We start from the raw sequence: 13,431 nt of genomic DNA on the forward strand, positions 1-13,431 counted from the left end.
AGCTATGGCTCAGTTGGTAGCACATTCACCTCTGAATCAGAAGGTTGTGGGTTCAAGTGCCATTCTAAGACCTGAGAAAAATCAAGGCTGACATTCTGGCACAGTACTGAGGGAGCGCTTGCACTGTTAGAGGTTCCAGCTTTTCGATGAGACCTTAAACCAATAATCTGTCCTCTCAGATGGATTTAAATGATCCCATTTGTCAAAGAACAGGAGTGCTCTCCCCGGTGTCCTGGCCAATATTTATCTCTCAATCAACTTCACAAGAACAGATTATCTGCGATTATCACCCTTCTGTTTGTGGGAGCTTGCTAAGTGCAAATTGGCTGCTGCATTTCCTACGTTACAATAGTGACTGCACTTCAAAATGTACTTCATTGGCTGTAAAGTGTTTCATGAAAGACACTATATAAATGCAAGATGTTTTCTTCTTTCATGCTTCTAACCAAAGCTGAAGTGAATATGACTGGAAGTATGACCACACACACACACACACCTAAAAATCTTGCACCTCACTCCTTACAGAAAATTTCAGTACAGTACCTGTTTTTTCTTCAGTTTAAGGATCTGCTGCTCCACTTTGGCTATTTCTCGGTCTACACGGTCCATGCTCTGGATGAGCTCCTCTTTGGATAGTTTGGAAGGAGATGAATCTTGTTCATCTCCAACCTGCTGGTTGGTCGTTGGTGACGATGGAACATCAGCCTTCATTGAAAAAGCCTCCTTAAAAATAAAAATCATTAGTGGGAGAGGGGAGGGAAAAGGTGAGCAAGTTTCATACATTTTCTTTTCAAGAAGTCTAAGCAAGGTATTTGGCACACTGGTTATGGAAAGGAATTGAGCACAGAACAACTAAACACAGCTACTGATCTACAACTTTCAGAGCAACCAAAACCTCTGCTGTCCTCACTTTACACTCACATTACTGACCATGGTATAGAAAACAGTCATTGGAATGCAATAAAAACACAGAATATTAGGGCAAATAATACACAAATATTCTCAGTAAGTGAAAACAGAATGGACCAGGATTCAAACCACTAAGTTAATATTTGCAGGAGGAAAGGCAGAAGATTTCCCTCTGATAGCCAGGAATTGGTAAAGACAAATTACAATCTGATGGAATTCCAATGAATTATTTTCAAATTAGAATTTACAATCTATAGAAATGTACAGATAAATCACATTACCTGCATTCTCAAAAGTACTCAGTCAGAGGACTATTTTACCAAAAGAAAATCAAAATACTGTGGATGCTGGAAATCTGAGATAAAAACAGAAAATGCTGAAAAAACTCAACAGGTTTGGCAGTATCTATGGAGAGAGAAAGAGAGTCAACCCTTCTTCAGAGTCATTAGGACTCGAATCATTAACTCTGTTTCCATCTTTGATGCCTCTGCTTTGCTTGAGTGGGCAGATAAGCTAGGAGCCCAACCCCAATCATATCAATGTGGCTGCACCTGAACTGCCTCAGCTGCAGAGGAATTGTCACTTTCTATAGGTTTCTCCAAATGCGTGGCCACTTCCGTCACCGACCCTACCCCTCACCCCAAATGCTTGTGTGCTATATTTAATGGCAGGACTGCCCTTAACACCGCCCCGCCACCAGTCGCCATAACAGCAGGGCTGCTCTTAATCCCGACACCCCTGATGCTTAAAGTCCAACAGGTGACCTGGGTGAGCGCTGCAAAACGTTACTGTGTACTCACTTCCGAGTTCCCCTCAAAGTGCAGGCCGTCAAGTGCACGCCTTTTATGCGCTGTTGTAAAACACATTGGCGTGCTTTCCCGCCAACGTGGACGGGTGATCCAGCAGTGGGGGGGGGGAACGATTCCGGCAGGCTGGCCCGATAATGATATGCTGATGTATTACAACGAGGTTCCCAACTTCTAATGAAGTAGACGATTGTCCGCTCACGCCACCAATCATGCCCAACGCCAGTGGGCATGGAAAATTTCACCCGATGTTTCCTCTGGTTGGGAAGTCTAGAACAAGGGGTCATAGTCTCAGGAGATAGGCTAGACCCTTTAGGACTGAGATGAGGAGAAACTTCTTCACTCAGAGTGGTGAACCTATGGAATTCCCTACCACAGAAGGCTGTGGAGGCCAAGTCACTGAATATATTTAAAAAGGAAACAGATAGATGTCTGAACTCTAGAGGCATCAAGGGGTTTGGGGAGAGCGCGGGAGTATGGCGTTGAGATGGAGGATCCGTCATAATCATACTGAATGGAGGAACAGGCTCCAAGGGCCGAATGACCTACTACTGTTCCTATTTTCTATGTTTCTACGATGTCATAGCCATTATGAAGACATGGCTGTAGGGTGACAAGGATTGAGCCCTGAATATTGAGGGGTATATGACATTCAAGAAGAATAGGAAGCTAGGTAAACACTGGAGGTGTAGCACTGGAGGGGGCTAATGAGTGTAGCACTATTGATAAAGAATGACATTGGTGCAACAGTTAGAGATGACCTTGGTTCACGAGATCAGGGTGTAGAATTGGTTTGGGTGGAGATGAGGAATAGTGGGGGAAAAAGTCAATAATGGGTTAAAAGCAAAATACTGCAGATGCTAGAGATCTGAAACAAAAACAGAAAATGCTAGAAAAACTCAGCAGGTCTGAAAGCATCTGTGGAGAGAGAAAAGCAAAGTTAACGTTTTGAGTCCGTATGAGCCTTCTTCAGAGCTCTAGTGGGATTGGTCTACTGGCCCCCTAACAGTAACCACAATGTAGGATAAAGTATACAAAAAGAAATATTGGGTGCTTGTGGTAAAGGGACGGCAATAGTCATGGATGATTTTAATCTACATACAAACTGGAAAAATCAGATTGGCAGTAGTAGCCTGGAAGAAGAGTTCATAGAATGCTTTTGAGATAGTTTCTTAGAGCAGCATCTTCTGGAACCAACCAGGGAGTGGTTATATTAGACTTGGTATTGTGTAATGTGACAGGGTTAATTAATGACCTCAGAGTAAAGGCACCCCTAGGTAGCAGCGACCACAATATGATTGAATTTTACATCCAGTTTGAAATGGAGGAGAGTGGATCTAAGACTAGTATTTTAAACTTAAATAAGGCCAACCATGTGGGCATGAAAGCTGAGCTAGCTGAAGTTAAATGGGAAACTAGGCTATGGGGCAGATCAATAAGAAGCAGTGACAGACATTTAAGGGGATATTTCAGAATACTCAGAATAAATATATTCCTACTATAAAGAAAAATTCTAAGGGGAGAACCCACCATCCGTGGTTACCTAAAAAAGTTAGGGAAAGCATAAAACCTAAGGAAAAAGTACTGCGCAACTGCGCAAAGATGAGTAACAGGTCAAATGATTGGTCAGAATATAAAGAACGGCAGAGAATTAATCAGGAGAAAGAAATTAGAGTATGAGAGGAAGCTAGCTAAGCACGTAAAATGGATAGCAAGGGTTTCTACAGGTATTTAAAAAGAAAAAGAGTAAGTAAAGTGAGTGTTGGTCCTCTAGAGAGTGACAGTGGGGAGTTAATAGTAGATAATAAGGAAATGGTGGATGAAATGAACAAATGTTTTGCCTTTGTCTTCACTATAGAGGATACAAAAACATTCCAGTAATAGCTGTAAATCAGGAGGTGGAGGGGAGAAGAGAGAAACTTAGTGAAATTACAATCACCAGGGAAGCGGTACTGAGTAAACTGATGGAGCTGTGGCTGTCAAGTCTCTGGGTGCTGATACACTTCATCCTAGGGTCTTAAAAGAGGGGGCTAATGAGGTAGTTAAATTTCCAAAATTCCCTAGATTCTGGAAAGGTTTCATCAGACTGGAAAATAGCAGAAAACAGGAAACTATGGGCCAGTTAGCTTGATGTCTGTCGTGGGGAAGGTGTTAGGACCGATCATTAAGGAGGTTATAGCTAGGCACTTAGAAAAACTCAAGGTAATCGGGAAGCGTCAACATGATTTTGTGAACGGGAAATCATGTTTAACCAATTTATTGGAGTTCTTTGAAGGAGAACATACGCTGTGGATAAAGGGGAGCCTGTAGACGTGCTGTACTTAGATTTTCAAAAGGCATTTGATAAGGTGCCACATCAAAGGTTATTGTGAAAAATAAAAGCTCATGGTGTAGGGGGTAACTTATTAGCATGGATAGAAGATTGTTTTCTGCCTGCCAGCCAGAGTATGCATAAAAGGGTCTTTTTCTGATTGGTAGGATGTGACGAGTGGAGTTCCGCAGCAGTCTGTGCTGGGACCTCAACTTTTTACAAATTAAATCAATGGTTTAGATGAGGGGAGTTGAGGCTTGATATCTAAATTTGCAGATGGCACAAAGATAGGTAGGAACGTATGTTACGAAGAGGGCATAAGGAGGTTGCAGACGGATATAAATAGGTTGAGTGAGTGGGCAAAAATCTGGCAGATGGAGTATAATGTGGGAAAATGTGAAGTTGTTCACTTCGGCAGGAAGAATAAAATAACAAGAGTATTACTTAAACGGAGAACGCAGAATTCTGAGCTGCAGAGGGATCCAGGTGTTCCACGTTAAGTTCCAATAGCTGTTTAGAAATGAAGACCGAAACCAAGACAGACTCCTTCAGACAGAGTTTTATTGCTTGTCATAAAACTCTCCACAGCACCCCCCCATTATCAATGAGGAATTTCGCTAGTGGTCCCAATCCGGTCCCTCTCCACTTCTCCATTACCTGATCCACAATTATTTTTTTCTTTACTGTACATGATTGTCGACTGGCTAAACCTTGTTGCCAAATCTATGAAATGTAAAATAAAAATGTTCTTTTCTTTATCCCACACCTTTTAATCCATCGCCACAACTTCATTGAAATCCCTCGCTAAAGGTAGACTCACTGAGAAATACCAAACTCTGGAGGCATCATTTAAACCGTATACACATTTATTTAGCTTCCAGAGAGTCCCTTCTGCGTTTGGCGCCTCTTTTGGTTGACGGAGAAAAACTTCCCTTTGAAGTTGGTGTCCCTGCAAAAAAGCAGCTTTAATATCAATGGACGTACATTCCCAAGCATTTGTAGCTAATAGAGCAAAAAAGATCTTCAGCATAACTTTCCCTGCCATAGGTGAATCTACTCTTATTATCTTGGTCACCCAATTTTTCTTCAAACCGTCGTGCCACGAGCCTGGCTTTAGTTTTATAAGTCCCATCAGGAAGCAACTTTTCCGTGCATATCCATTTTTGAGAAAAAACTGGTTGTGCCCTATCTGGCACCTCTGTGTACAACCCAAATTCTTTCCAACGATGTAGTTCGTGCTGTTTGGCATCCTTTAGTAATTTATTGTCTAACTTGTTTGAAACTATTAAGGCTTCTTGATCACATGGGCTTGTTCCTTGCAGCGTTACCAGTCTGTGCCATATTCCTTGACCTTGTTAAGCTATGCCCTCTATCTTGCCTTCTATCACACTCCAGACTGTTACCGTTTGAACTCCCTCTCCCATTTATAGATGTTCTTTCAACAGTTCACGATCTCTTCCTAGAGGCATGTTTGCTCTCAAACCTAGAGGCATGTTCACTATCTGAACTGATACTGCGTTTCCGTGCCTTCCATTTTTGTACTTCATGTTTCCAACTTATTACTTACAAGTAACAACCATCCTCTGCTACCACTGTTAAGTTCCAACAGTAGTTTAGAAATGAAGACCGAAACCAAGACAGACTCCTTCAGACAGAGTTTTATTGCTTGTCATAAAACTCTCCACATTCTAGTGCATGAATCACAAATAGTTAGTATGCAGATACAGCAAGTAATTAAGGAGGCTAATGGAATGCTATCCTTTATTACGAGAGGAATTGAACATTAAAGTAAGGAGGTTATGCTTCAGTTATACAGAGCATTGGCGAGACCACATCTCAAATATTGTGCACAGTTTTGGTCTCCTTATTTATGGAAGGATGTAAATACATTGGAGACAGTTCAGGGGAGGTTTACTAGATTGATACCTGAAATGAGTGGGTTGTCTTATGAGGAAAGGTAAGACAGACTGGGCTTGTTTCCACTGGAGTTTAGGAGAGTGAGGGGTGACTTGATTGAAGTATATAAGATCCTGAACGGTATTGACAAGGTGAACGTGGAAAGGATGTTTTCTCTTGTTGGTGAGTCCAGGACAGAGATGAGGAGAATTTTTGAGGGTTCTGCGACTTTGGAACTCTCTGCCTCAGAAGGCGGTGGAAGCGGGGTCATTGAATATTTTTAAGGTGCAGGTAGATAGATTCTTGTTAGGCATGGGAATCAAAAGTTATTGTGGGTAGATGGGAATATGGACTTCGAAACACAAACAGATCAGCCATTAACTTAATGAATTGAGGGGTCAAATGGTCCACTTCTGCTCCTATTTCTTATGTATCATCCTGACTTTGAACTATATCACTATTCCTTCACTGTTCTTGGGTGAAAATCCTGGAACTCCCTTCCTAGCAGCACTGTGAGTGTATCTACATCACAGGGACAACAGTGGTTTAAGAAGGTGGCTCACCACCATCTATTCAAGGGTAGTTAGGGATGGGCAATAAATGCTGGTTTAGCCAGCGACGCCCATATCCCACGAACGAATAAAATAGAACTCCTCATACGAAGTACCAGACCCCTTGTCCGGCATCACAAAATCCGGAAGGACCTGAAAACCAGCTACATTCAAAGCTGGTGCCCTGGGGAGAATTTTGAATAAAACCCTTTTAGCCTTTATTTTTCATACTTTATTTGATATATTACTAAGTACATGCTAGGCCTAGGACCCAAAATCCGTAAAACCCCCAAATCCAGCACATGTCTGGTCCCGAACTTCTCAGATACAGGGTCCAGTACCTCTATACCCTCTCTATTGATTCAACACTGTTCCAAAAGCATGTAGTCCAAAACTACATACGGTCTCTACCTGTGGTCTTTCTGAAGCTTTATATAGATTCACCATTACATCTCAACTCTTAGATTCTATACTTCTTGCCAAAAAAGCCTAGTAGAAGAATATAATAAATGGCAGTAGGCCATTCAAGCTTGTATCGCATTCAGTAAGATCATGGCTGATCTTCTACCTCAACTATACCTTCTTGCACAATCCCCATATCCTCACTTCCCTTCGTATCCAAAAATTGTTGACTTCTGACTTGAACACACTCAACAATCGAGCATCTACAGCCCTATCAAGTAGAGAATTCCGAAGATTCACAGGCCTCAGAGTGAAGAAATGTTTTGTCTTAGCCCTAAATCGTCAACTCCTTATTCTGAGGCAGTAACCCCCTAGTTCAAAACTCTCGCCAGGGGACACTGCCTCCCAGCATTTACTATTTTAAGCTCTTATTGCATTAACATTTTTTTAAATGGCCTTGCCCACTTGAAGAGCTGCTCATGCTGTCAGAAAACATCAAATCCCTCCGTTCTTTCATATCATCCAAAGTTTAAGGCTCAAAAAGACTGCGAATTATCAGGTGATCTAAATTAAATTTAGAATTAAAAAATTGTATTTGGACAGTGCTTTATTACGCCTCTTGCAGATTGTTACATCCCAGAGTGTTGAAAGAGGTAGCTATGGAGATAGTGAATGCATTGGTGATCATCTTCCAAAATTCTATAGATTCTGAAAGGATTCCTGCAGATTGGAAGTTAGCAAATGTCACCTCACTACTTAAGAAGGGAGAGACACAGAAAACGGGGAACTACAGAACTGTTAGTCTTACATTATGAGTCAGGAAAATGCTGGAATCTGTTATAAAGGGTGTGATAAATGGACACTTGGATAACCATGATCTGATTGGGCAAAGTCAACATGGATTTATGAATGGGAAATCACGTTTGACAAACCTGTTAAGAGTTGATAAAGAAAACTGAATTGATAAAGGGGAGTCACTGGACGTAGCATACTTGGATTTTCAGAAGGCTTTCGATAAAGTCTCCCACAGGAGGTTGGTTAGCAAAATTAAAGCACATAGGATAGGAGGTAATATACTGGAATGGATTAAGGATTGGTTAACAGGCAGTAAACAGAATAGGAATAAACGGGTTGCTCTTGCGTTGGCAGGCTGTGGCTAGTGGGGTATAGCAAGGATCAGTACTTGGGCCCAGCTGTTCACAATATATATCAAGGATTTGGATGTGGAGACCAAATGTAATATTTCTAAGTTCACAGACGACACAAAGTTAGGCAGGAATGTGTGCTGTGAGGAAGATGCAAAGCGGCTTCAAGGAGATTTGGGAAGACTTAGTGAGTGGGCAAGAACATGGCAGATGGAATATAACGTGGAAAAATGTGAGGAGTGGACGTGCAGAGTAGTTTTTAAATGGGGATAGATTAGAAACTGTTAATATACAAAGGGACCTGAGTGTCCTCGTCAATAAGTCACTGAAAACTAACATGCAGGTGCAGCAAACAATTAGGAGGGTTAATGGTACGTTAGCCTTTTTCGCAAGAAGATTTGAGTCTGGGAGTAGTGAAATCTTGCTTCAATTGTATAGAACTTTGGTTAGACCTCACCTGGAGTAGTGTGTGCAGTTTTGGTCCCCTTACCTTAGAAAGGATATTATTGCCATAGAGAGAGAGCAATAAAGATTCATCAGACTTGTTCCTGGGGTGGTGGGACTGCCCTATGAAGAGAGATTGGGGAAACTGGGCCTGTGTTCTCTAGACTTTCGAAGAACGAGAGGTAATGTCATCGAAACCTACAAAATACTTAAAGGGGTTGACAGGGTAGATGCAGATAACATATTTCCCCTGGTAGGGGAGTCTAGAACCAGGAGACACAATTTGAAAATAGGGGGGAAACCATTTAGTACCGAGATGAGGAGAAATTCTTTTACTGAGAGAGTTGTGAATCTTTGGAATTCTCTACCCCAGAGGGTTGCGGAAAGTCCGGCAGAGAGCATGTTTAAAGCAGAGTTGACATATTTCTAAACGCCAATCACATAAAGGGGTATGGGAGTAGTGTGGGCAAAAAACATTGAAGTGGATAATCAGCCATAATTGCATTGAATGGCAGAGCAGGCTCGATGGGCTGAATGGCCTTCTCCTGTTACTACGTACCCACAGGTTCCAGCCTCCAAAACTCATGTTGAGGGTGACAAGCAGCTAGAATTTCCCTCATCACCTTCAGCTTCTCTTGTAACAGTGCATTAATCTTGCACAGTATGATGATTAAAGTGAAATTATACATGTAAAAAATTTATTAAGGCTAGATAATAAACTTAGATGCTAGAGTTAGGATTTAAAGAAGGAAATGAAAGGGGGAAAGAAATTTGCATAACCAATTCAGATATCTACTGTTCTAAAAAAAAATACAAATCAGTTCCAACAAAAGGATTCTACCTGAATCTCAAACCTAGCTTCTCCTTCAGGTGCTGAATAATAGCTGCTTCCACAGCCAAAACCTACTTTTCTGACTGACCAATAATTTGTCAGATATATCTCCAGAGGCAATATGACTGAGTTGCTTTTAGACCATCTTGAGTTGGTCTAAAAAGCTATTTGCTGATGACGGAGTACCATTGTAAACAGTGTAGATGGAAGTATAAAATTTCAAAGAGATATTGATAGATTAAGTAAATGGTAAAATTGTAGGCAAATGGATTTCAGTTTTGGTAAATGTGAGGTCATCAATTTTGGACCTCAAACACATAGATCAGGGTACTTCCTAAATAGTAGAAAGCTAGGAACAGTAGAGTCTAGGTACATAGATTAAAATCTCATCAGCAGGCACAGAAAATGATCAAAAAGGCTAATTGAATGCTGTCCCTTTTAGCTAGAGGGCTAGAATACAAGAGAGTAGGAGTCATGCTTCAGCTATACAAAGCCCTGATTAGGCCACACCTGGAGTACGGAGAGCGGTTCTGGGCAACTCACATTAGAAAGGATACATTGGTCTTGGAGAAAGTGCTGCGTGAGTTTATCAAAGTGATATCTGGACTCCAAAGTTAAATTACGAGAAGCGATGACACAAACTAGAGTTGACCATCTAAATTCCAGAGAGTACAAGGGGTGATTTGATCAAAGTTTTTAAGATGTTCTCACCATCTGTTCATATTTTACCTCCACTCTTTACCCAAAATATAATTCTCAACTCTTCAAACTGGTGCCACCTAACAACTTTCTTCCCTTCTTGATATTTGAACAGTATTCGTTTAATCAGCAATTAGTTCCCAGTCCCTGCTCAAGCACGAAGGTTTGCTTCTAAAAGGAAAACATCAATGTACTTCAGGAGTTCAGTATCGTTACCTGCTGTTTAAGCTTCTGTGTGATGCTTCCGCAGGGATTTCCTGCGTTGCAAGGTGGATGTTCCTATGATAAAACACAACTTCAGCAATATAATAGGGAGAAACGGCTGCTGGAAAGAAATCCCATGGCAGGTAACCGTTAGGATGCAGTGATCTCAGCGACACTGTCTTGGAATAATTTACTGGGAATGCAGCGAGAGTGGCAGCCTTGCAGCAGTTTCTCAAGTCACCTGGCAACTTATTTTACTTTTCTGTGCATTTACATTTCCCTGCTTCTATTGTGAACTTTTTCCCCGCCTCCCATGATTTTCATCTCTAAAACCTTCCCCTACTTATTCTTTCTTCAAGCCACAATTATTTCTTTTCTTAAAAAACTGTTCCATACCATAGGCAGCTCCTCGGCAATAGTAGCAACGCAAGTCAAATATTTCTTTAACCAAGCAGCTAGTCACTTCGTGAAATGCAAAATCTATCCCCGTCTTCAAATGCCCACATCTATTTTACAGAGAAAGTTTCCTGGAAAACATAGGAACAGGAGTAGGTCATTCAGCCCCTAGAGCCTGTTCCATCATTCAATTAGATCATGGCTGATCCACAATTATCTCCATTTACTTGCCTTAGTTCTGCAACCCTTAATACTTTTGCTTAACAAAAATCTGTAAATCTGAGTTTTGAAATTTTCAATTACCACCTCTCTATCACCCCTCCACCCCAGCTGCCTCCCTTTCTCCCCCCTGCCTGAACAACTTTTTGGGGAATTCCAGATTTCCACTACCCTTTGTAAAAAGAAGTGTTTCCTGATATCATGAATGTTGTCCAGGTCTGAACCCCAACAGCTTGGCTCTAATTTTAAGCTTATGCTCCTTCGTTCTTCCCAACAGAAGAAATAATTTCTCTTTACCCTATCAAAATCTTTAATCATCTTAATCACCTCAATTACATCACTTAGATCAAAGGACCAGCGCCTAAAATCAGTTGCTGGTTTCAAATTTGGTCTCTTAGCACCAGAAGTTATGTTTTAGTAAAGATTAGGCCACTTGTAACCACTCAACAAGCATGAGATTCAGGCAATCTCAGTTATTTTCACTCAGTTTATTTAAAAAATTGCTGGAAATATAAACTGTAAATGTTAAAATTGATCAGCAGATCAACCAAAGGCAAAGGCAGGTTTAAAGCTTTGAGTAGGGACCCAAACATTCTGATCTAGAGTCTCCACTTAAGACAGCAAGCTCTTTTCAGGTGCTAACTAATACAATTTGCCAGTCACTCCAGTGGCTGTGTACTTCCAACATCTTCTATTCTCCTCCATTCTGAGTTGCATATGTATCAGAACTAAGCTAGAAGAATTTAATTTGCTATATATGACACCACTCTTTTTGGCTTTTGAATGAATATACCATCTATCGTGCTGCCTACTCTCACAACCAGCACTTACCTTTTTCACCTCTGTGGGTGCTCGAAGCCCCTCTGGTACAGGGTGCGCTAAGGGCAGTACTGTAGCACGCTGAAAGTGGGGATCAGGTACCTGTTCAAGCCGAGGACGTTTGGATTCCAGTGAATCATGATCGGGCTGTCCAGTCACGCTATGGTATGACTGCTCATAGCCACTTCTCCTTTCTTGAGGCCTGAAAAACAATTTGTTTTCCCAAATTAATTTGTCTCTACATTCTCTCCCCAGCCTAAGGAACTCTTATGTTCACTTGAGTGGACAGACCACTGAATCAGAAGTTGTGTACAAAATCCACACAACTAAGTGTGCTCTCAGTCAAAGACAACACACTTGAAGTAAGATGCTCAAGTTACAGGCATTAGTAACAACAGGAAATTGACACTAAAAGGAAAATAAAGTGAATTCAATACCTAATGGTAGAGGAAGGATGAAAAAGACAGGAGAGAAGGAACTTTCAGGAAAATCTGCAAATTAAGGAAGATGAATTGACATTAAAATAAACAGTCAGGCTTGGATAAGCAAGCAGGTAGAAGGCAGAGCCAACAATAGGAAATTAAGTTTTAGACTCAGCTAACCCTAGATTAAGTGTTTAAGTTCTGAAGTGTTGATTGAATTCACAACCTTATGAAGCTGAGTTAATTAGAGCATCGTGCTACCACTGTATCATGCCGACAATCAGCACCATTCAGTGCCAAGTCAAAACCATGTGATTTTTCTGCCAGGTCCTATGTGACATAAATTTGAGCACTGCCAATCCAGTTCCTAATTGGCAGTGTCAGGGTTAAGGATGGTTGGTGCAGAAAGTGTTACGTGGTACAGGAGGTGATCTTCCATAGTTGGGGTTGAAGCACATCATTCTGCATCTACTGTGCTACATCTAACCTCAGGATGCTAGCTATTAGAAAAGGAAAGGGTGCCATTCTCACACTAACTTTCTTCACTATGTTCCTACCTGAATGAGCGTAAAACATTAAATACATAATGACCCTAACAATGAAAACAAATGAAATGAGGAATGAACTGAAGTATTAACTGGGAAGTATTGTTGAAAGAGGAAAAATAGAACTTATGACGAGAGTAAGTATATTAAGTATAAATTAGCATATAGGAAAAGGTTACACAGCACCGAAACTGAGTTTTCCTTGCCCATGTTTGACCTGATGCATTGAGACTTCATGAGACCCAGAGACAATATTGAAAACTCCGAGGGCAACTCCTTCCCAACTGTATACCACTATGCAGCCATCTCTGCTGGGTCTGTCCTGTCAGTGGGACAGGACATAGCCAGGGATGGTGATGGTGGTGATTGTTCGCAACATTGGTGTCGTATCTGACCTGAAGATGAGCTTCTGACTGCAATTCCTCTCCATCACGAAGACTGCCTATTTCCATCTCCATAATGTAACCCGACTCAGCTCCTGTCTCATCACATCTGGTGAAAACCTCATCCAGGCCTCAAGACTTGACTGTTCCAGTGCACTCCTGGCCAGCCTCCGATCGTCCACCCTCCACCAACTTAAGCTCATCCAAAATTCTGCTACCTGCATCCTAACTCACATCAAGTTTGTTCACCCAAATCCCCTGTGCTGGATGACCTATAACTGGATCCCAGTTAAGTGGCACCTTGAATCTAAAATTTTCATGCTTGTTTCAATTCATATTTGGCCTCGCCCCTCCCCATCTCTGTAATCTCCTACAGCTCTACAGATCTCTGCATTCCTCTGACTCTTGCACATCCTCAATTTTATTAGATCACTGGCAGCTGAACCTT

The 13,431-nt window shown here is 41.4% G+C and overlaps 1 protein-coding gene across 13 annotated transcripts in view; it reads right to left on the minus strand.

Annotated features, from left to right (window-relative positions):
* The window catches only part of ncor1 (nuclear receptor corepressor 1), a 399,352-nt gene that overhangs the window by 309,658 nt on the left and 76,263 nt on the right, over positions 1-13,431 (minus strand). For 10 of the 13 annotated variants that reach the window (XM_078548368.1, XM_078548360.1, XM_078548364.1 and 7 more), the window contains exons 4-5: positions 11,646-11,835; positions 544-723 (exon numbers count right to left, since the gene is read on the minus strand). In XM_078548368.1, coding sequence (XP_078404494.1) covers positions 544-723; positions 11,646-11,835 — 370 coding nt within the window. The remainder of the gene's footprint in view (positions 1-543; positions 724-11,645; positions 11,836-13,431) is intronic. The other 3 variants (XM_078548371.1, XM_078548367.1, XM_078548369.1) reach the window with 1 other exon arrangement.

This window comes from Cetorhinus maximus, chromosome 9 (genome assembly GCF_964194155.1).
Source record: "Cetorhinus maximus chromosome 9, sCetMax3.hap1.1, whole genome shotgun sequence".
NCBI lineage: Eukaryota > Metazoa > Chordata > Chondrichthyes > Lamniformes > Cetorhinidae > Cetorhinus > Cetorhinus maximus.